The sequence below is a fragment of the Ctenopharyngodon idella genome, chromosome 9, assembly GCF_019924925.1.
Source record: "Ctenopharyngodon idella isolate HZGC_01 chromosome 9, HZGC01, whole genome shotgun sequence".
NCBI classification, from domain to species: Eukaryota; Metazoa; Chordata; class Actinopteri; order Cypriniformes; family Xenocyprididae; genus Ctenopharyngodon; species Ctenopharyngodon idella.
The window spans coordinates 38,192,267-38,216,562 of NC_067228.1; the positions used below are offsets into that span (position 1 = coordinate 38,192,267).

Here is a 24,296-nt window from a genome sequence, read left to right on the forward strand (position 1 = left end):
TGTTTAGATTGTGTTTGTGTTTATATACCATTTTTGATACATTAATTGAATTAATGTTTGGTTACACTATTTCGCTGGTCCACTTTAGACACTCTACTAACTATAAGTAACTTTGCAACTACATGTCAACTAACTCTCATTAGAGTATTAGTAGACTGTAGTAGACTAGTAGTCTGTTAGGTTAGAGTTAAGCGCAGTGTTCGCGTTAGTAGAATAAGTTGACAGTAGAATGTTTAAAGGGCTCTATTGAAATACGGTGTTACCTTTTGAATAATATTATATTTTTATTTACTCCATTTAAATGTTTTGTAATTTGTTCGGGTATTAGTCTACAAAAACCATAATAATATAGCCTATTTCAAAATCAAATGAAACATACAATGTAAATTTTGATCTCTGACCTTTAAGTAAAGTGAATTCCAAAGGCATCCTTGTTAAAAAGAATGCATTATGATGTGTATATGAATCTGAAAGACAATGTTTTCACACAGTTTTTTTTCATATATCAGGAACAGAAAAAAAAAAAAAAAATCTATGATAAGCACAGATCTTTTTGTCCTCTTTAAATAGTCATAATTTCTCCTGTTCATATATTTCTTAATGAACTTGAATAAGATTATATGAACATGCTTATTACAGGTGAAATCCAAAACTTAGAATGGAAACTATCGAAGTCATCTCAACCGACAAAGCTACAGTTGTCATCCAAGTGAATCCACAGGCGGATCAAGACAGCACTGTTTTTGTTGATGGACAGAAGGCCAGAGGAACAAGTCACAATGCGGCTTTTGAAGTATTTTTCAAAGCACAACCAAAGGCATTAGGGGTAATGTATTTAATGATGAATTAGAATTATATGGTTTTAATAATATTCTTAATATTTAATTTCTTCTAGGTAATTTAAAATGAAGGAAATCTCTTGTCATATGCCTCCAAGTGCAAAGATATGTGTTTGATTAAGTTTTGACTCTAGTACATTAAACATCAATAGCTTCTGTTTTTTGTGTATCCATTCCATACATGCGTATTATGCCATCATGAATAAAACACCTGACCTGTGTCTGCCTTCTAGACTGTCCAGATAATGATTGGAGTGGTGATCTTCTTTATTGGTATTATTTTCACCATCAGTTACCCTGCTATTGTTGTCTTCAGTGGAATAACCTACTGGGGATTTTTCATCGTAAGTTTCACTTAATTGTTTTGCTTTACTTCCCGTTTAATTTTAATTTCCAGAATGAACTTTATCATGCCCTGTGTTTCTCTCAGTACATCAGTGCTGGATCTCTGTCTGTTGCTGCACAGAATAAACTCAATCTGTGTGTGGTACGTACACCCAATGATTTTAGCACATTATAACTTTTCTTTTGTCACATTATTCCCAATGTATTTCCACACTGTTATTAGTTATGACTTTGCACTTTAAATCACTACTGTTTTCAAGTAATTTCCTAAAACTAACACATTCTTTTATTGTAGGTGAAAGCCTCTCTTGTAATGAATGTGATCAGTGCTATAACTGCAGGACTCGCCATTCTTCTGCTGTCCATAGAATTAATAGTGATGCATCCATGGTTTTATCCTGAGGTATTACATGCACAATGTGCAATAAAAATTCTGTCAAATCCTGATTATTGACACACATAATTAGCTCAAAATGATCCCTGCTTCAGTATATTTTTAAGAAACTCACTCAATATAGATATGTTATTTCTGAAACTACTTTCATAAATGGGCATGTTGAATGTTTTGCAGGGTTTGCGGATCGTTGTAATATTGCTGGTGTTCACCATTCCTCAGTTCATCATCTCCATCTGTATCTCAGGATTTGCCTGCAAAGCAACAGAAATTAATGATCTGTTAACCATTATATAATGTTTGTTAATGATTTATTAATGAATGTTAATAAGTGGTCAGTGTGGCACTAAACTAGGTCAATGATTTAGTTGTGGTGATGCTATTATTTCTATTACATGCTTTGCAATCAGTTTTATCAGAACAATCAATTGTTATTTTAATTTAGATAGACTTTTTTGTTGAAGTCAAAGTTTTTAGAGAATGATGCCACTCCACTGAAGCTAGCAGAATGTAAAGGAAATATAAAGCAACCATAATATTTCATAGTAAGCTGTCTTTAACTTTAGTGCACATCATAGTGTGTGAAATAGATAGGAACTGTAAGACAATCACAACATGCTTCATTGTAAAATACAGCCTTTATTTTACTTCTAGACTATTTTTTTATTTATCAAGACAGCACAGCCTATAAAATATGGTGTTTATTGTCTGTGGTTCTTGTGAGCAGAAATAAAGCTGATAACGAGTCTGAGACTTTTGTGTACTAACATGTCTTATCTGTTAATTTCATTTGAAGGGATATTTGTGCATATTTTATAATTATTGGAAAAGTGAACTAATTATGCTTCTGCATCAGGCAAGGCCCAATGTTTTGTTCATTTCATGTTTGACATGGACAGAGATTGTATTTGTTAACCAAGATTCTGAATGATTATATCCTAGAGTCATCAGAGAGACCAGCACAGTGATTGACGTACTGTGAGAATTGAAATCAAGTTATTTTTATTGTCACAAAAACATGCACTTTTGTGTCTTTTTTGTATTTTATTAAGTTACTGTCAGTTATTGTCTACTGCAGTCTGCTCGTGTCAGCTAAAGCAATCCATCCTCAGTACGGCTGATGAGCAAAAATATAGCTAGCAGAATGGAAAGGAAATGAAGCAACCACAATGGTAAACTGCCTTTCACCTCATTGGTGTGAAACTAAGGCATTCAGCTATAGTTGTCTGACACTGACATTAATCATGATTACATTACATCTAAATTATCATTCATTAAGCCTAGCTTATAATTTTTAAAGGAAAAGCTTAAACTAAAAAACATTTTTAGTAATTTTTGTGCTCCATTGACCCTTTCATGTTATACTTATCACTCATAAGTGACATTTCATTTGAGTTGATAATAAATAAATTCAAAGTCATACAAAGAAACCCCCCCCACAGGATTATTGTGTGTGACCATAATTTATCTCTGAAGGGCATCAACATACATGTATAGTATAACACAAGCTCCTCCTCAGCGGTTCTTCTCAGTCCACACACACAAAGATACAGCATAAGAGTGATCAGACTTCCACATCAACTCATTCATTTCAGGTAAAATATTTCAAGCATCAATTAACATTTATGATTTTTTTTTTTTTATTTACACACATTGATGTACATCAATTATCATTATTATTAATTTATTGTTACTCTTTGGTGCATAAAATTACATTTAAATGTTTTGAGATTTGTTTGGAAATTAGGCTACAAACATTATTATTATGGATCATAACTTTTACAAAACATACATTTTAAATTTTGATCTTTCAGATGAGAGGACAAACTCCAAAGGCATCATATCAAAAAGACTGTACACATTCACAACTGTTTATCTCTGACAATTAAAAATGGGAACAATTTGCAATAAGGTCCGATAAGTTAGATAATACATTAACTATCATTAACAATAGGCAAAACATTTGTTACAGTATTTATTAAGATTAATAAAAAGTAATAAAATTAATAAATCATAATAATATTAATAACCAAAAATGCAACTATTCTTTGTTACTTAATGTCAGCTCGGGACCATTAAATAACATTAACATATACAAATTTGATTTTAATGAAGTATTTGTAAATGTTGAAATTAACATTAAGATTAATAAATTCTTTAGACACATTTTTCAAGGTTCATGTTAACTAATGGAGTTGGTTACAACTAATGCTAAAAAAATGGAACCTGGGTAACACTTTATAATAACATTCATTAATAAATCATTAACAAACATTATATAATGGTTAACAGATCATTAGTTAACATATATTCACATAGCTAGAAATATGAGATAATGTGCTTGTTAATGTTTACTAGTGAACTTATTAAACATTACATGTAGATTGATTAACATATTATTTAATGTAAATTAAAATGCTTACAAATGTCATTCAACTTCAGTTCATATATACCTGAAGCACTTTTTTTTTTTTTTTTTTTTTTTTTTACATTTACAAAAGTACAAATGCAAAAAGGTGTTTATTAGCTATACGTGATCTAGATGTTCAACAGAAAATTCTACAATATAAGAAAGACTGGTCTTACTTTATATTAGGTGTCTTTAACTACTATGTACTTGTGTAAAATAATAAAATAATAATAATTGTTAGGTACAATGCAAAATACTGAACCATTTTTCAAACCTGAACCTGAACCTCTTGAAACTTTTTTTTTTTTTTTTAACTGACAAAAGTATAACGAAAAGATTTCCAATGTTTTCAATGACCAACATAATTGTATTTTGTGAATACAAAAAAGTGGGGACAGAGGCAAAATAAAAGTGAAAAGATTATATAATATCCAAGTTAAACTGTTTTTAAACAGTCCACAATTAGCAGGTGAATCGGTTAGGTGAGGGTATCATGTTTGGGTGTAAAAGAGCTTCTCAGTCTTTGCAAGAAAAGATGGGTCATGTCTCACCACTTTGTGCCAAATGTCATGAGAGAATTGTCAAACAATTAAAAAAAAAAATCACAATCACAATTTCTCAATGCAAGATTGCAAAGAATTTATGTCGTTTACCATATACCATAAATAATAATTTAAAAAGATTCAGGGAATCCAGAGAAATCTCAGCTTGTATAGGGCAAGGTAGAACACCTCAGTTGAATGTGCCTGACCTTTGAGTCCTCAGATGGCGTTGCATTAGAAACCGTCATGCTACTCTGTTAAATACAGACACATGGACTCGCTAGTACTTTGGAAAACAGTTGTCACTTAACAGTCTGAAGCTGCATCAAGAAATGCAACTCAAATCTCTGTTACACAAGGAGAAAGCTACACATCTGTTCTATGCAGAGATGCTGCTGAGTTCTCTGGGCCCGAGCTCTTCTCAGATGGTCTAAAAGACAGTGGAAATGTATGCTGTGCTCAGATGAGTCCATGTTTCAGCTTGTTTTTGGAAAAAAACTGACATTGAGTTTTCAGTCCCAAAGATGAAAGGGACCATCCAGACTTTCATCAGCGACAGGTGCAAAAGAAAACATCTGTCATGGTATGGAGGTGCATTAGTGCAGACGGCATGGGTGACTCGCATATGTGTGAAGGTACCATAGAGGCATACAGTTGCAAGAAAATGTATGTGAACCACTTGCAGAATCTGTGAAAATGTGAATGATTTTAACAAAATAGAGATCATACAAAATGCATGTTATTTTTTATTTAGTACTGTCTGAGTAAGAAATTGTACAGAAAAGATGTTTATATAGTCGACAAAAAAAAAAAAAAAAAAGCAGAATTTATTAAAATAACCCTGTTCAAAAGTTTGTGAACCCTTGATTCTTAATACCGTGTCGTTTCTTGGATGATCTACGACTGTTTTTTTTTTTTTTTGTTTGTTTTGTGATGGTTGTTCTTGAGTCCCTTGTATGTCCTGAAGAGTTAAACTGCCCAATGTTATTTAAAAGAATCCTCCAGGTCCTGCAGATTCTTCAGTTTTAAAAAGTTTCAAACATTCACTTATGCTCCAGAAGGAAACAAGATGCATTAAGAGCCAGGGGGTGAAAACTTTTGAACAGGATGAAGATGTCCAAATTTTTCTGATTTTGTTTAAATATAATTTTTTTCATTTAGTACTGCCCTTTGGAAGCAACAGAAGATATTTGCATGTTTCCCTGAAGACAAATTAAGTACAATTGACCTTGATCTTTAAATTCAAAAGGTTTTCACCCCCCGACTCTTAATGCATTGTGTTTCCTTCTAGAGCATCAGTGAATGTTTGAACCTTATTTAATAGTTGTGTTTGAATCCCTCAATTGTCCTCAGTGTGAAAAGATGGATCTCAAAATCATTCAGTCACTGCTGGAAAGGGTTCAAATAGGCAAAAATTGCTTGAAAACTGAAGAATCTGCAGGACCTGGAGGATTTTTCTGAATAACAAGACAAAATAACTTTTTTTTTTGTCTTGTGGACTATATGTAAACATTTTTTATGTAAAATATCTTACTCAGGACAGTACTAAATAAAAAAAATTGCATGAATTTTGTATGATCTCTCTTATTTTGTTAAAATTGTTCACATTTTCACAGATTCTGCAAGTGGTTCACATACTTTTTTCTTGCAACTGTATATTTGGATTGTACAGAGACTGCCATCAAGATAACATCTTTCCTGGGTAGCAAGACAATGCCAGGCCTCATTCTGCACATGCTACAACAGAGTGGTTTCTAGACACTCTACACCTGCAATCCAGATATGACTCTTATTGAAAAAGTATGGCCCATCATGAAAAAGAGAATCGGACAACGATGACCACAGACTGTTGAGCAGATGTCTTGTATCAGGCGAGATTGAGTAAAAATCCCACTTGCAAAACGGCAACAATTAGTTTCCTCAATTACCAAATGATTAAAAATTGTAATTAAAAGGAAAGGTGATGTGACACAGTGGTAAACATGGCTCTGTCCCAACTTTTTTGGAGTGTGTTGCAGCCATCAAAATCAAAATGTGTTTATACTTGCAAAATACAATAAAGTTGTTCAGTGAAAACATTGGAAATCTTTTCTTTGTACTTTTGTCAGATAAATAGAGGTTCAAGAGAATTAACAAAATCACAGATTCTTTTTTTTTTTTTTTGCATTTTACAAAATGTCCCAACTCTTCTGGAATTGGGGTTGTACTTTAAATATAAATGCAGATTTACAGGAAAAGCAGAGAAAACGTCTCAGGTTACGTATGTAACCATGGTTCCCTGAGAACAGGGAACGAGACTCTGCGTTTGCAAACGCTATGGGGGAACGTCACGTGACTCGGTGTCTGAAAGCCCACTATCCAATAACTCCAATGCCTATTGGCCGGCGACAGCCTATGACATCATACGGCGCGACCCGGAAGTATAAACGGCGCGCCTGGGGAAGCAGTCATTATCCGTCGTCTTGAGGGACTGTTCAGCAGGCAGCTTGAAGCATGGCAAGGAAACGCAGAGTCTCGTTCCCTGTTCTCAGGGAACCATGGTTACATACGTAACCTGAGACGTTCCCTTTCGAAAGGGAACTTCTACTCTGCGTTTGCAAACGCTATGGGGAATGACATACCCACGGCGCCATGCTTGAGGAGAGTGCCTGCCAAAGAAATATGGCTGAGACAAAGGCTCCAGAGCAGTTAGAGAACTGCTTGGCAACTCCCCCTCGGGTCACACCAGGCTGTCAGTGACAGCATTCCCTTTGGCCAACAGCCCAAGCTGAACTTCAAGAAGGCCTTCCTCAGAGGTCCTACAGAAGCTGCTAAGGCGTCTGGAACCAGCTTTTCCGAAGAGAAAGCGATCCCTTTAAGGGAATGTGGCCAAGGAACCGAAGGAAACCTCGGTCAGTCACTAGAGGGGAACGAAGTCACCCCCAATGCCACCAGGGAGGCTGACCTGGTCTGTCACGAGACAAACTTAGTCTTGGCCAATCCTGTCCGAATACAGAGCCTCTAAAACGCATTCTTAATAGAAGATAGTAAGTAAGAGTGACTGCAAAGAGGCAGAAACAAACTCAAACCCACGCGTAGAGACGGGCATCCCAGAGAGCAGAACTCAGCTGAGTGCTATGAACCCTCGTATTGAGAGGAGTACAATCCACTCATCCTAGGATCTACTCAGTGCTTAATTAACGCACTGAGGAGGCTGTTTGCTAGAGAACCCTGATCCAGGGGAGCACAGACCAGCCTGAGGCTGAATCTTAGAAGGAGGCCTGATTAAGGCCTACCAATATGATCAGCTTAGGGAGCTAAGCACTATTACAAACGTAACCCTAAAAGGGAAGTACGAAGCTCACCTAACAGGTAGACAATACAATGGGCACATACTCATGGAGGCTGAAGAGGGGCCTACAGCATGATAGTAGTTATAAGAAAACAGAAGTCTTATACAGAAAGTGGCCTGGTTTTAAAGGCCACCCTGAACACCTGTCTTGTTTTTCTGGGTAGACAGACGACTTCAATGGCAGCATAAGAGGCTGCAAAGTGCCCGCATGACAATCCACCTAACACAATCCAACGAGCAGTGTACTCAGTAAAAAGCACCTTTTACTCTTTAAAGCAAGAGGAGTACAGCGTACACCAACACGTATTAAGGAAGGCCTGGAGGGGCTTATAACCTCAACAGACACGTGGCATCAGCTCGTGGCAGTGTTTAGGCCCCAAGGACGATAAACAACCAGACAAAAAGGAGGTTGGATTTATCACTTAGGCCTCTGGCCAATGAAAGTGTATACAGATAATTCTCAAAGAGAAATACACCCAAACATACTCCAGTGTGTTCAAAAAAGGCGGCCCATAGGCCTAGCAACCTCTAATACACACAGCGTAAGTCTCGTGGCCATTTCTAGGAGCACAAAAGATCCACCCTAGGCACTAGGTGGCTCTTAGCTCAACTAGATTAGAATCAGACTCAGGGAGGCAGATGTAGGTTAAACCAACCTTCCGTAAGGTTTCACTAGCATAATCAACCTGAGGGGCTAGCCACTCGGAATACTCGGTAAAAAGCACCTTGTTACTCTCACAGCGAGAGGAGTACATGACTGAACTCCACGTATTACACCGGAGGCCGAAGTAGGCCTGCCTTAGTAAACACGTGGCATCAGCAAGTGGCTACCATAACCATACCACCCAAAGGCCATGTATTAGAAGTTTCCAAGATGATTAGTACATGAAAAACGCTGCCGAACATCGTGAACAGGCCTGTTAGGGCCTATTCGTCAGCGATGGGGTGTGGCCGATGGTGGCATGGTTTCCCAGGCATCCTGCCAACAAGTCGACTAGAAAAGGAGGCCTTAAGGGGCCTCCATTCCCGCATCAAGTGGCGATCAGCCTGCTCACAGATTAAAAAACACAAACTGTGCCATCATGTAAACTAAAAAGGAGGCCTGAAGGGGCCTGCCAATTCAATAACACATGGCTTCAGCTTGTGAATTTAAGGGAACCAAGCTACAGGGAACCATCTCTAACCCAAATAGCTATGGGAAGCTAACTGCGACCTGCGCTAGGCTACACATTCCAACAGGCAATGTACCCTAAATATTTGTGACTAAAGGGAAGCAAACAAAGCCAACATGGTCTAAGGGAGGCTAATACAAGCCTACTACCTCAACAGACAAGTGGCAGGGCCTGTGGCAGCGTAAATCTGTGAGAATATGTGAGTATATTATGATCAGTCAAACAGCATTGTAAAAACAACTGCTAACTAGAAGGAGGCCGAGTATCATAAGGCCTACAATCCGAGTTATATGCAATATAGCTGTTAACAAGATCACCAAAAAGGGAGCTAATAGATACCAACTTTCCTCAAAAAAGTGGCTCTAACTACCTTGAGTATGCAATCCAACAGGTGATGCACTCAGTGACACAAATAAACCTCTTAACTGGGGAATATAAGTCACCATATACTCAAATAGAGGCCACTATACAGCAAAAGGGCCTGCTATCATGAGAGCAGGTACTAACCTGTGGCAGCATAAATAAGCTCACATACAAATGTAGGGCAAAAGTCTAGAACTCAAAGTAACACAAACTTTGATATACATGCTGTCTTTGAAAGGAAAAACACTCTCTGTACAGATTCTCAAATCTGATCTAGGACCTAGAGGACAGGAGCTAAAAACTAGCAACGTCAACTCAAACTTGATAAATACAAAACATCATGTGGCTCAGAAGAAAATAATTTCCTTTAGCATGAAAGTTCTAGAAAATGGGGCCTAGCACACATCTGCATAACTTATCTACGTGAAGATAAGGGCCTACCACCTGAGAAACAGCATCAGGGAGTCAAAAACTGTCTACAACCTAGCTGTTAAACTCACAATTGCACCTACACAAGCAAGGGGATAATTGGGCATACGGCCTAAACAACTCCCTCGGGAGGAAGCCAGAACTAGGAACTACACATCCTGAAAGGATAGTAAATACATATGGGGTTACTTCATATACCACACATCACCTAGCTCTAGCCTGGCTGCTAAGCTATAGGCCTATATACTACAACAGGCCCATAACAAAGCCTGATCTTCACTTCCAAATCTCATGATGAGAGAAATAAAGTGAAGCTCAAAGCTAAAATGTCAGGCGGCCGGTTAGGGCCGCCGTAGACATATAAACTGAAGTAATGAGTGCCAACTCAAACTATACTGAAAAATAGCCGAGAGGCTACTCATATATATAGAAAAAACTAAGTGGCTGCCATTTTGTGGCCTGCTCAGTCAGTCTCAACACTCCAGTTTTGCCCCAAAAAAACCCTAAATAGTTTACATTTTACTGTTACATGTTCAGGAAATTTATACAGGAACAACACAAGGTCAAACATTTAAATAATTAAATCAGACCTTGTCTTACCTTTCTGTGGCTCGAAGACCAAAGACTCCTCCTTCACTTATTTGAAATGGGAAGGATGAAATCCATGGTTCTAGAAGCCCAAAGAACCCTTTCACTATCAAGCCAGAAGGCGGGCCTTCAGAAAAATTTCATCATGGGCCCGGCCGTCAGCCTGACTGTTCAAAGGTGTCGTCCTGAACATGCACAGTGATTAAAAACGCCCAGGAGGCCGAGGAAGAGGGGCGAAGGCAGATGTAGAATTATCTTTGCCAAGAGAGGGGATCAATCAGCGGCCTTGCTGGCGCTGGTGATCAATCACCTCCCTTAAGTCCATCTTCCTCTTCCTCATATCCCGCCGCTTCTGCGACTTGCTCCGAGGTGGAGGAGGCGCTCGAGCGGCGACACTAGACTTCTGGCCCTGCCTCTGAGCCTCGGCTCGAGACGGGCCAGGGCCTCCCGGCTGTCTGGGCCCAGGATCGGACCTGAGCGGTATGCAATTTTTGTATGCTGCTGAGCGCGCCTTCGCCTCCCTGAACTTTCCGACAACCGTTTCAACGGAGCCACCAAAAAGTTCAGTTGGCGAAACCGGGGCATCGAGGAGAGAGCCCTTCTCTTTCTCCCCGATGTCTGCCATGTTCAGCCACAGATGCCTCTCCATGGCCACCATGGCCGCCATCGATCTCCCAATCGATGCGGCCGTCTGCTTGGTGGCCCGGAGAGCGAAATCTGTGGTGCGGCGCAGCTCAGCTACCGCATCAGGGGACAAATCTTGCCCCTGATCCAGGTCCTTCAGCAGGTCAGCCTGGTAGGCTTGCAACACCGCCATAGTGTGCAAAGCCGCGCCAGCCTGACCTGCAGCAGCATATGCTCTGCCGTTCAGACGAGATGACAGCTGAAGGGGTCTGGATGGCAGAACCAGAGCTTTTAGCATCAGTGCCCTGCCCGTGACAAGATAGTTGGCAAACGTCTCGTCAATGGGCGGCAGTGACACATACCCATGCTGGCCTAATCCCTCCACATCAGCGAAATTCCCCCGCTGATGTGGATGAATTCTGGCCGAGTATGGGTTCTTCCATGCCTTCTTGATCTCTATGTGAAGATCTGGAAGGAATGGAAGGCTCACTGGAGTTACGGGGTTGTGGTCAGAGAGAAACCGTTCGTCTAACCTGCCGCGAATGGGCTCTTTCCTCACTCGCTCCCACGGCAGCTGCAGCCTGCCGGCGGCATGCTCCACAACCTCCAGTAACTCGGCATATGCTGGGCAAGGAGGCTTGGAGAAAGAAGAAGTCGCAACTTCTTCCTCCTCCATTGCCATCTCCTGCTCACAGTGGCTAGCAGCCAGAAGAACACTCGCTCCTGGATCTGATGATGTCAGTGATAAGACATCATCGTCATCCAGGAGCTCATCCCCACCAGCCGCCACCAGAGGTTGAGAGACTTGACACCTCTCTCAAACTTGGCGGCGAGCTCCACCTGCGAGCCCCATGAGTGCTGCCGCCGCTCTGCCTCGGCACGAGCAGGGCCAGACCCACCAGGCGCAGATGTTGACGCCTCTTCCCTTGAGAAGAGAGCCAGGCGGGAAAACGCTCACAACTCTCACAGACAGCGCCCTCAAGCACTGTCCGTGCGTGTTCTTCTCCCAGACAGTGTACGCATAGGGTGTGTACACACTTCCTAATACGTTTCTCTTTGTCCTCAGACATAATCAGAGATAGATGTACTCACAAGTATAGCAGAGTTATACACGACAGTGGCAAGACACAGACAGTCCCGAAAGACGATGAGATAATGACTGCTTCCCCAGGCGCGCCTTTTATACTTCCGGGTCACGCCGTATGACATCATAGGCTGTCGCCGGCCAATAGGCATTGGAGTTATTGGATAGTTGACTTTCAGACACTGAGTCACGTGACGTTCCCCCATAGCGTTTGCAAACGCAGAGTAGAAGTTCCTTTCGAAAGGGAATCTGTATTATTAGGCTTATTAAATCATATTAGTTATAATTAAATGTGGATTGTTGTGAAAATCATAATTTTATTGTTTAATTTCTGCAGGTGATATCCAAAACTTTGCCTAGAATGGAAACCAGTCAGGTCATCTCAACTGACCAAGCAACAGTTGTCATCCAAGTAAATCCACAGGTGGCACAAAATGCTGTTATTTGTGATGATGGACAGGAGGCCAGAGGAGAACATCACAATACAGCTCTTAAGGGATTTTTTAAAGCACAACCAAAGGCACTGGGGGTAATGCATTAAATGATGAATTATAATGATACATGGTTTTGTGGATATTCTTAGCATTTAATTTCCTCTAGATCAAAAAAGTTTGGGTTGGTCTGATGATTCCCTTTAGTGCATAAAACATTGCTTCTATATTTGTGTCTCCTGCCTTATATCTGCCATCTAGACTGTCCAGATAATGATCAGAGTGATGATCTTCCTACTTGGTATTGTACTCACCCCAAATGTCTACTGTTTCGGTACTTTTTATGTCATAAGTGGAATAACGTACTGGGGATCTTTCATTGTAAGTTTCATTTAATGGTTTTGCTTTATTGCCTCTGATTTTAATTTCCTGAATGAACTCTGAAATGTTTATTTATTTATTTCTCAGTACATCAGTGCTGGATCTCTGTCTGTTGCTGCACAGAATAAACTTCATCCCTGTGTGGTATGTACTGTACATACAGTAGCTTGTAGTGTGCTGAAATCTGTTGGTGATAACTCTTCTTTTGTCACTTTGTTACTTATTTTGCATTGCAATACACTTTTGATGTTATAGAGGTGGGATACAGGTAAAATTATGGACAGGTTTGGGTTTGGTGGTATGGTTATAGGTTTAAGAGTGGGTTAAGGGATGGACAACAGTTTAGTTACAGCTGTAATTACATGCAGGTATTTTTATAAATATGAGTACAATGTAAAAACAGACACTGTATACATAATAAGTGCATTATATCAAATGATTAATTTATATGTTAGTACAGGGGAGTCCTGGAAGGCCAATGTCCTGCTGAGTTTAGCTCCAACCTTTCCCAACACACTTGCCTGGAAGTTTCTAGTAACCCAAAGACCTTGATTAGCTGGTTCAGGTGTGTGTAATTAGGACTGGAGCTAAACTCTGCTGGACAGTGACTCTCCAGGAGCAGAATTGGACACCCCTGCGGGGTGTTAAACACACCTGATGCAGCTTTGTGTTTGTACATAGTAGTTTGACACTTAATATAAAATGGGACCGAAAGGCATGTGTCACAGACACGCCAGGCTCTACACTCACCCAATCACAACGCACTCCCTCTCCTGAGTATTAACCAGCCACACCTGACACTCATCAGCACTCATCACCACAGCAGCATAAAACACACTCCTGAACACTCACTCTCTGTCCAGTCTCGTTAATGCATACTGACCTGTTATGCTTACCTTCAGGACTCCTTTATACGACTACTTACCTGTCTCCAGCGTCCTCTGTGATTCCTTGCGTCTCCACGTCTCCTGTGAGTTTCAGTGTGTTCATCTGCTCTACGTCAATCTGCATCCACGCTCCCTGAGAAAACAAAGACAAGTATCAGATCCAGTATCACGTCCAGTCAACATATCCACCTGCTTCAACTCACCTGCACTCTGCCTGCACGCTCTGTTGCCTTTCAATAAACTCTGTTTACACTTAACAGTGTCTCCGCTCCCTTCTGTACGTAACAGAAGACTGGACCTACACCGTCTGAACAACCAACATGAGCAATCCGGACCCGTTTCAAGACTTGGTTGATGCACTTCGACGCACATTCACCAGCACTTCCACGGTAACAACACCAGCGAGCACTTCCGCATTCACCGCTGCATCTCCTTCACCATTTGCGGTCGCCAGTCCCATGGCCAAACCGGCGCCCTTCACTGGTCTGGCGGAGGACTGCAACGGATTCCTCTTGCAGTGCACGCTGGTCCTGGAGATGCAACCGCACTTATACCCGGATGATAAATCAAAGGTGGCCTTCATAATCTCTCAACTCGATGGAAAGGCGCTTCGATGGGCTGAACCTCTCTGGAATCTGAATAATCCTGTTGTATTATCCTTGTCGAGTTTCATTTCCCACTTCAAGGAAGTTTTTGAAAGGCCCGCTTGGGATTCATCAATTGGTGAGAGATTATGTAAATTGAAACAAGGTTCACTAACTGTTTCTGATTATGCCCTCCAGTTTCGAACCCTAGCTGCTGCAAGTGGCTGGAATGAACAAGCCCTTATCACCACCTATCGTCAAGGCCTCGATCCACGTGTGCGGTTGCATCTCGCTGCATACGAGGATTCCATCGGGCTCGAGAAATTCATCCAGTTATCCATCAGATTCGCCACTCGTATGCAGCTGTGCCTTGAAGAGCACCAGGGCCAGCCGTTATTTCCATCCAACCTCCGCCAGCCAGAATCCGTCAGCTCCCCAGAACCAGCAAATGATTCCATGCAAATAGAAAACTCTCGTCTTTCGTCGACTGAGCGACAGAGGAGGCTGACCCAGAATCTTTGTTTATATTGTGGCCGTGCTGGGCATTACATCTCTGAATGCCCCACTCGTCCAGTTCGGCCAATGGTGAGTGTCATTCTGCCCACAATGAATAAGATGAAACCACTCACAATTGTTGTAAAACTTACTGCTGCTGATTTCTGTCTTCCAGTCAGTGCGCTCCTCGATTCTGGGTCAGCTGGAAACTTTATCTCCGGAGCCCTCTGTCGCCAGCTTAACCTCAAGACAACCCCCATGCCGAAGATCTACCAGATCCACGCGGTAACTGGAAAACCCTTGCGGAAAGTACGTTACAGTGTGGGACCATTTCTTCTCCAAGTTGGAGTTCTCCACATGGAGGAGATCCAGCTGCTGGTTCTGGAGGATTCAACAGCTGACGTGATTCTAGGGCGCCCATGGCTTGAGCAGCACAACCCCACCATCTCCTGGAGGACAGGAGAGATCCTGAAGTGGGGTAACCAATGTTTCCAAGACTGTTTTCCTGAGTTCCCAGTTTTTAGTTCTCCAAGTTCCAAAGAAATCCAAGTCTGTGCTACTACAGTGGAAAGTCCACTTGAAAAACGCTCTACTGACATTCCTGCCTGTTATTTCCACTTCAGTGATGTCTTCTGTCCGAAACAAGCCTCCAAGCTGCCTCCCCATCGGCCATGGGACTGTGCCATCGACCTCATCCCAGGTGAGCCAGTGCCCAGGGGGAAAATATATTCCCTATCCATCCCGGAGGAGAAAGCCATGGAGGAGTATATCGACGAGGCTCTAAAACAAGGCTACATCCGACCGTCCACTTCGCCTGCTGCTTCAAGCTTTTTCTTCGTGGCGAAGAAGGACGGGGGCTTGCGGCCCTGCATCAATTACAGAGCTCTCAATCAAATCACTATCAAGTTCCGTTACCCCCTTCCTCTCGTCCCATCAGCTCTGGAACATCTACGCGGCGCCACTGTGTTCACCAAGTTGGACCTCCGCAGTGCGTACAACCTCATGAGAATACGTGAGGGGGACGAGTGGAAGACAGCTTTTGTGACACCTACTGGCCATTATGAATATCTTGTCATGCCGTATGGACTGGTCAACGCCCCCTCCGTGTTCCAAGACTTCATGCATGAGGTGATCCGGGAGTTCCTGCACAAGTCCGTCCTGGTCTACATTGACATTGATCTACTCCCGGAGCATGGCCGAACATCGGCAGCACGTTTCCTAAAGGCCGAGAAATGCACTTTCCATCGGCCCTCAGTGCAATTTCTCGGATATAACATCGATCGCAGTGGCGTCCGCATGGACGAGAGGAAGGTTACTGCAGTAAAAGAATGGCCCATTCCCACATCTCTAAAAGAATTACAAAGATTCCTGGGGTTTGCAAACTTCTATCGACGTTTCATCCAAGGCTACAGTTCCATCACCAGTCCACTCACCAACCTCCTCCGTAATAAGCCCAAGTCTCTGTCCTGGACTCCAGCCGCCACTCAAGCTTTTGAAGCCCTCAAGACGGCGTTCACAACCGCTCCCCTCCTGGCTCACCCTGACCCAGATCTCCCCTTCGTCGTCGAGGTCGACGCCTCAACCACCGGAGTGGGAGCGGTGTTATCACAGCAGCAGGGGAATCCCATGAAACTCCATCCATGTGCTTTCTTCTCCCGGAAACTCAACCCGGCGGAGGTAAATTACGACATCGGCAACCGAGGACTTCTCGCCATCAAGCTCGCCCTGGAGGAGTGGAGGCATTGGCTTGAGGGAGCGAAACATCCATTTGTGGTCCTGACTGACCATAAGAACCTGGGGTATTTACGGGATGCCAAGAGATTGAATCCCCGCCAAGTAAGATGGGCTCTGTTTTTCACGAGATTCAATTTTACCATCTCTTATCATCCTGGATCAAAGAATGTAAAAGCCGATGCCCTGTCCCGCATTCACAGTCTTGAAGAAAGCAACAATGACCCAGAGCCCATCATCCCCGAAAAACTCTTCGTTAGTCCCATTTCCTGGTCAGAAGAGACGCTCCCCGAGCCATCTCCAAAAGTCCACGCCATCTTCCCTCCGGTAAACTCCAACCTCTGCCCGTTCCCACTTGTCCTTGGTCACACCTAGGAGTGGACTTTATCACTGACCTTCCAGTCTCCAACGGATGTACCTGCGTGCTGGTTATAGTAGATTGGTTCTAATTCCCCTGCCTGGACTGCCCACAGCTATGGAAACTGCTGAGCTACTGTTCAACTATGTGTTTAGATACTATGGATTACCTGCAGATATTGTATCTGACCGTGGATCACAATTCACCTCCCGAGTCTGGAAGGCTTTCTTCATACTCCTAGGTGTGGCCATAAGTCTCTCCTCTGACTACCATCCACAGACGAATGGGCAGGCGGAGAGGAAGATACAGGAGATCGGCCGTTTCCTACGTACCTTCTGTCACGGTCACCAGGACTCCTGGAACCAGTTCCTGGGCTGGGCCGAGTACGCCCAGAACTCTCTCCGTCAGCCCACCACAGGTCTTACTCCTTTTCAATGCGTGCTCGGCTATCAGCCCCCACTGTTCCCCTGGGATGGGGAACCATCAGACGTCCCGGCGGTGGATTACTGGTTCCGGGAGAGCGAGAGGGTCTGGGACTCAGCGCATCTGCAACTCCAACGAGCCCTACGCAGGCGCAGGTTGACAGCCGACCTTCGACGTTCCCACCCACCCAACTACCAACCAGGACAGAAGGTTTGGTTGTCAACCCGGGACATCAAGATGCGCCTGCCCTGTAGGAAGCTGAGTCCTAGATTCGTTGGCCCCTTCACCATCATCCGGCAACTCAACCCTGTCACCCATCACCTGCAACTCCCTCCTGAGTATCGCATTCACCCAGTGTTCCACGCTTCACTTCTGAAGCCTCACCATCCCTCTGTTCTTCCCTCCACAGAGCCTGGCGACACCGAAGATCCCCCTCCTCCACTCATTGTAGATGACGGCGTGGCCTACCAAGTCAAAGACATCCTGGACTCCCGGCGTCGTGGTGGGTTCCTAGAGTACTTGGTGGACTGGGAAGGATACGGTCCCGAAGAACGATCATGGGTTCCTAGGAATGATATTCTTGATCCAAGTCTCCTTGATGACTTCCATGCCAGACATCCCAACAGACCAGCTCCTCGTGGCAGAGGTCGACCACCACGACGTCGAGGTCCGCGGTCCTCAGGAGCGGACCGTGGAGGGGGGGGTAATGTCACAGACACGCCAGGCTCTACACTCACCCAATCACAATGCACTCCCTCTCCTGAGTATTAACCAGCCACACCTGACACTCATCAGCACTCATCACCACAGCAGCATAAAACACACTCCTGAACACTCACTCTCTGTCCGGTCTCGTTAATGCATACTGACCTGTTATGCTTACCTTCAGGACTCCTTTATATGACTACTTACCTGTCTCCAGCGTCCTCTGTGATTCCTTGTGTCTCCACGTCTCCTGTGAATTTCAGTGTGTTCGTCTGCTCTACGTCAATCTGCATCCACGCTCCCTGAGAAAACAAAGACAAGTATCAGATCCAGTATCACGTCCAGTCAACATATCCACCTGCTTCAACTCACCTGCACTCTGCCTGCACGCTCTGTTGTCTTTCAATAAACTCTGTTTACACTTACCAGTGTCTCCGCTCCCTTCTGTACGTAACAGCATGCTAGTACAATTGCAGCCAGTGAGCAACAAACTGAGACATTCATCCTTTTACCAATAACAGATCAAAGATATCTGATTCATTATTACTTTAGATAGTTAAAAACAGAGTTTAGGACATTTTAAAAGTGTTCATCATTACTATTCCTTTCATTTAAAAGTTTTTCTCCCTGTAGATGAAAGCCTCTCTTGGAATGAATGTGATCAGTGCCATAACTTCAGTGATAGCCATTCTTCTGATGAGCATACAGATAGGAATCGATCCAAGGGCATTTCAAAACTGCTACTATTCTCGTAGTTACTCTGAAAATTACATCTGTATAAATTTTGAGGTACTAAATGTACAATGTCTGATATCTTGTTTTAATGTGCATTAATTAGTTTTAAGCTATTAATTGCTGTACTTAAAAGTTCACCCCAAAAAATGAAAATTCTGTCATAATTTACTTTCAAGTCATTAATCATTGAAAATCTTGACATCCATAAACTTCAGTTTGTTCCCCACACAAAGCTATCGGTGTCACGTTCGGTTGAATTAGACGTGAGAAAGGATCTATTCGCAGCAGTATGGAACTTTATTTATTTATTTATTTTTAAATAAATAAATAAAAATCTCACAACACCCAGAACAAAAGGAGATGTGACGACCGCTATACACCAACAAGAACTGACTGTGAACATTAAGAAACACAGGGCTTAAATACACAGACTTAAATACAAACTTAACCAACTGAACATCAGGTGCAAATGATGATCAAACAATGAATAACCAAGATAACTAACAGAAACTAAGGAAACTGAACTAAAGACAATCCACCCAAAACCAAAACAAATACAGATAAACCCTGACAATCAAATGATTTCAGAAGACTTGGAGGATAGTGCACTAGTTGTATGTGCCAGTTTTTTTTTTATGCTTTTATGGTGCTTTTGTGTCTTTTTGTGTGAAAGCTCCAGTTATCATTCATTGTAATTGCATTAAAGCAGTCTTCAAAATATTTTTAAAAAAATCATGCAGGTTTTATTATGACAGGAGGGTGAATAAATAATGACAGAATTTTAATTTTGTGAGCTTGATATACATCCTGCTTTTTGAGACATACCCTGATCACCAGAATGATATCTGCTTATAGTTTAATGTAACTTTTATAAACTCACTTAATACAATTACTGGGATGTTGTTTGTGGAACTCCTTTCATATATGGCTATATCTTTTTAGAGATATGGTTGGGGGATCATTGGAATATTGCTGCTGTTCTCCATCCTTCAGTTCATCATCTCCATCTGTATCTCAGGATTAGCTTGCATAGCCACCTGCAACAGAGACTTAATGTCTTAAAACAGTGTCATTGTGGCACTAAACCAGGTAATGATTTGGTGATGATGTAATTGCTATAACCAGGGTGTCAGTCAGTTTTATCCCAACCACCAATACTTATTTTTATCTAGATAGACATTTCTGCTGAAATCAAGGTTTTTAGAGAACCTTAGTGCAACCTTAGTGGTCCTGAATCTAAGACAGTCTACTACAAATTTAAACTGTTCAGTTTTCCGTAAACTGTCTTTAGTCTTATATTGTTGAAATGTAGTTTTGCTACATAGAAAAAAACTAATGTACAAAAATCAGCATGCTTCATTGTAAACTACAGTAAACTTGTCCTTCTGCTAAACTGTTGAAGTGGGTGCTAGTAGGCATTTCTCCTATTTTATTAATCACAGCATAGCCTATAAAACACTCTTTATGGTGTGTGGATCTTGTTAATCTCTTGTGTACTAATATATCTTGTCTGTTTCTTCACAGGGATACTGAGTCACAGTGAGAGGATCTTAATGTTTAAAGGTTGCAAGAAATTAATATCACATAAAAAATGCTTAAAAAACATCTGTAACAACAGAGCAAGAATATTTATGCATATTTTATAATTATTGGAAAATTGGCCTCATAGTATACTTCTGTATTCATATACTCCTGTATTTTCATTTCATATTTGACATAGGCCAAAGCTTGTATTTGTTAACCAAGGTTTTGAATGAATATATCCTGGACTTGTATGTTTAGTCTGTTGTGATACAGTGGAGAAAACACACATTTGAGAAATTAAAGTACATCAAACAATTTGATTGTTGATACAAAGACGTGCAATTTTTTTTTTTTTTTTTTTTGCTTTGACCTAAAATTGAAACCAGTTTAATAAACAAGAAGCTGTCCCTGTGCATGACATTGGTAAATGTTTGTGGTCAATTCATTCTCTGCATCCGGTCTCAGTATCTGTAAAACCACCTGCATCTACTGAGCTTCACTAAACCAATTAAATGGTTTTGGTAGCTCTGTTGTGACAACCATAACTATGGCAGACAATGTTATTAATGTTATAGTATGCTTGTGCAGTGCTGTCATGATCTGTCCAGTCTAGGGTTGGAGAGATTGGTGACAAAAGATAAAACTGAAATAATAAGGGACTTTAAGTAATGACAATTCCTCCTCTCCTGTCCCAGCTCACAATAACCACAAAGTTTTTGACTCGTAAGGCTTTTGTTTATTTTCTTGTTTGTAAAACAATTAACAGAAACATCTCTTCAGAACAAAACAACAAACAAAAGTAACTAAGTGTTTAGAAAAGATTAACTTGGCTAACAAAGAAAATTACAAATAAAATACAACAATCTGCCCTAGCTCCCCAACTAAACAAACAGGAAAAAACAAGATTGCACAGATAAAAAGTGGCAGTCCCCTGATCTACAGCTTCAGAAATAACGGATAATTGTTTAAAGAAACAAACTCAGTTCGAATCACAGAAAACGTAGAATAAAATAAAAAAAATATAAAGGACAAGGAATAGGAGTCAATGCTTATGTTCAAGATAAATCAATTTATGTACCATTGACAAGAGGATGCGGTAATGGAACGATTATGTGTGCATTATGTATGCAACTGGAGCGTTAACCTGACCGTAGTGTGTACCCAATGGTAGGGAAACCAGGAAAATGGGCGAATAATGGATTATATGTGCATTAGGGTGGCCCTTATTGCAGGGTAAATTTTTTTGGAAATGTTAACATCTCACCCCCTCATTTGTTTCTCCACTAGAAGTAAAAAAGGTATGCAAAATTCCATCCAGATAACTTGTCATTTAGGGATGCTCAAAGAATGCATCTTTTTAATCAACAGGTACTTGATATCTGATTGGAAATATTAGCAAAGGTTTCGTTCACTGATAAACTTTGACTGTTTCTGATATCAGATGGCCACTTTGCATAACCAGGATGAATTATTCTTGCTTGAAAGCAAGGTGGAGTCTTTATTTATCTAATCCTAACCACCGAATAATGGCTGCCCACTGCTCCGGATGTGTGTGTCCATGGTTTGCAGTGTGTGTTCACTACTCACTGCTCCTAATGTGTGCGCACTGGGATGGGTTAAATACAGAGGACAAATTCCAAGTATGGGTTATGAGTATTGGCTTTCACATGTAATTTTCCCCTTTCACTTTCATTGGCAATGTTCTTTGAGTATATCTGCACCGAATGGGGAAAAGGGTTTAGTGAAGCATGAAGGAGGTCCAAGACTTTTCAAAGATCAGTTCTCATCAGCAGCATTGTAATTTAACATTTTAAGACTAACAACACTATTCTGTGTTCTCGTTTTTAACCTAATTCACCTTTTACAAATGGTTTTGTATAATTATTAATTACATGCTGTTATGGTCATTAAGATCATTTCAATTTAGTTGAGGACACCCTAAACATACTCCAATCTCAGCGAAATTTGGTTTGTTTCCATTTCCCATGAAGGAGAGTTGACAGGGTGGGTGAGAGCGGAAGATTTCAAAAGTCCAAAAATAAATGCCATCCTAATGTGCGTGCAAATGTAGTGCTGCCGCGACCGTGACAGAGCCCTCTGTCACAGTAAGTAAATATAAAGCAACCACAATGGTAAACTGCCTGGCACCTCATTGGTGTGAAAGGGCGTTCAGTTGTCTATAAAAATGCAGAATGTTTTCAATGAGGGTTGTGTTTAGGGTTAGAGTATATAATATGCTGTTCGTACATATATAAAAATAATAAAAAATAATTTTAAAAATCATTGTCTATGGAAAGTCTGCATAATGATATAAAAACAAGTTTGTGCGTATCTGTGTGTCTGTTTTGAACACCGATACGTCTGCTGGTGCTTTTAATGACATCAGTGTAAACCCGAATAAGTTGGCAAAACTCAAAAAAATGTGATTGTTAAGTTAAAAAATTCAAAGTGCAAGTAAGCAGAATAGATTTCTATTTTGTACTTGTAGCCCAGGGCAAAATTAGGGCAAAAATTAACAGCTACACATCCAAGAATATGAATAAAACTCTCTTAGTTGATCAAATAAATTGTTTAATTTCTATGAAATGCAATAATATTAAAATTATATCCATTTGAATATAATTAAGAAATACTGCGGAAAATCTTACCCAATGAAATGATGGAATTGCACTGCAGAGGTAGATCAACTAATTAGCTTGATTCAATGATGGTAACTCTGGCCACAAGCTAGATAGAGACGGAGATGATTTGGTTGAACTTGAAAAAAAAATTTCTGCAGAGAAAACTAGAAAGAAATGCACTTTTTAAGTTGGTTTGCCGAACCACCATAAAACTTGGTGAACTGTTTGGACTTTTGAAGTTGATATGATGAAATATGTGTGCATACACTGTGCTGTTTCATGTTAGAGCACTAGAGTAGGCCTTTATAAAATATGTCCTAACAACTTGAAACACGCTTCCTCTAGTGTGTATATGATTCATGATCCACATGGCGAGTGCTACTAACCTCATTGCGTAAAATATTGTTACAGTCATGTTTCCCATGTGTTTGTAGTCAAACTCGAGCTCTAAATGAATTTCAGGAAAAATGCAAACAACACTTTTGTGCTACTGAGGAAACATTACATATACCTGAAGAACAGCAACGCAGCTGAATGGGCAGAGGTGAACGGACAGACTGTTTGCTACAAACATACTGTCCATACGTGTTCTTCTCAGGCCACAGCAAGCAGCTTCCTGTGCCAAAACTTCAGCTCTGTGGGGTTTTCCAGAAAGCGAGGTTATCTTACCATCAAACATACCCTGAACTCTCAGCTGATTAACCCAAACCTTGCTTACTCAAGGTAGACTGGTTCCAAAAACACATCCGGGAGTAAGTTCAGCCAACCCAGAGTATGTTCAAAATAACAAGTGTTACATTTGTCCCAACAGGAACTCCTGATATTTAATCCCGATTTACTTTCATACTGAAAAATTCTGACAAGGTAAACTTCAGGATGTATTACAGCACTAAATAACCTGTAGATTGATCATTATTGTGACACATGAAATGAGAAACACAAATTGTAATTCAAAAAAAAAAGTACCGCTTCAGCAATTTATTTACCGTACTCGAAAACTGCTTTCCGGACCTAACCGCGGGAAACAAAGACGAAATCACATGATATTTGGCAGCTCCGTCAAGGGTTGCGTGTGTAATATTCACGTAAGCACTGAATATTTGCAACGCTGATTTACGGCACGACGGCAAGTTGCTGTGGGATTATTGGCTTGGCGCCAGTTGGATGTGACATGTGAATACTGCTGCACGTTTGCCAGTAAAGCTCCAAGTTTGTTCGGTACTCGCTGTACGTCTCCTTATTTCGCACGCCCTGTGCAACAATATAACAAACCAAGAATAAGACATGGTGTCAGAAGAAA

The 24,296-nt window shown here is 41.2% G+C and overlaps 1 protein-coding gene across 1 annotated transcript; it reads left to right on the top strand.

The window, feature by feature from the left end:
• The first annotated feature begins 542 nt into the window (after positions 1 to 542).
• LOC127518884 (membrane-spanning 4-domains subfamily A member 12-like) lies at positions 543 to 2,550 on the top strand. Its single transcript, XM_051906102.1, has 5 exons — positions 543 to 826; positions 1,073 to 1,183; positions 1,270 to 1,326; positions 1,480 to 1,587; positions 2,521 to 2,550. The coding sequence occupies exons 1-5, from the start codon at positions 659 to 661 to the stop codon at positions 2,548 to 2,550; spliced, it is 474 nt and encodes a 157-aa protein (XP_051762062.1). The 5' UTR covers positions 543 to 658.
• Positions 2,551 to 24,296: the final 21,746 nt, after the last annotated feature.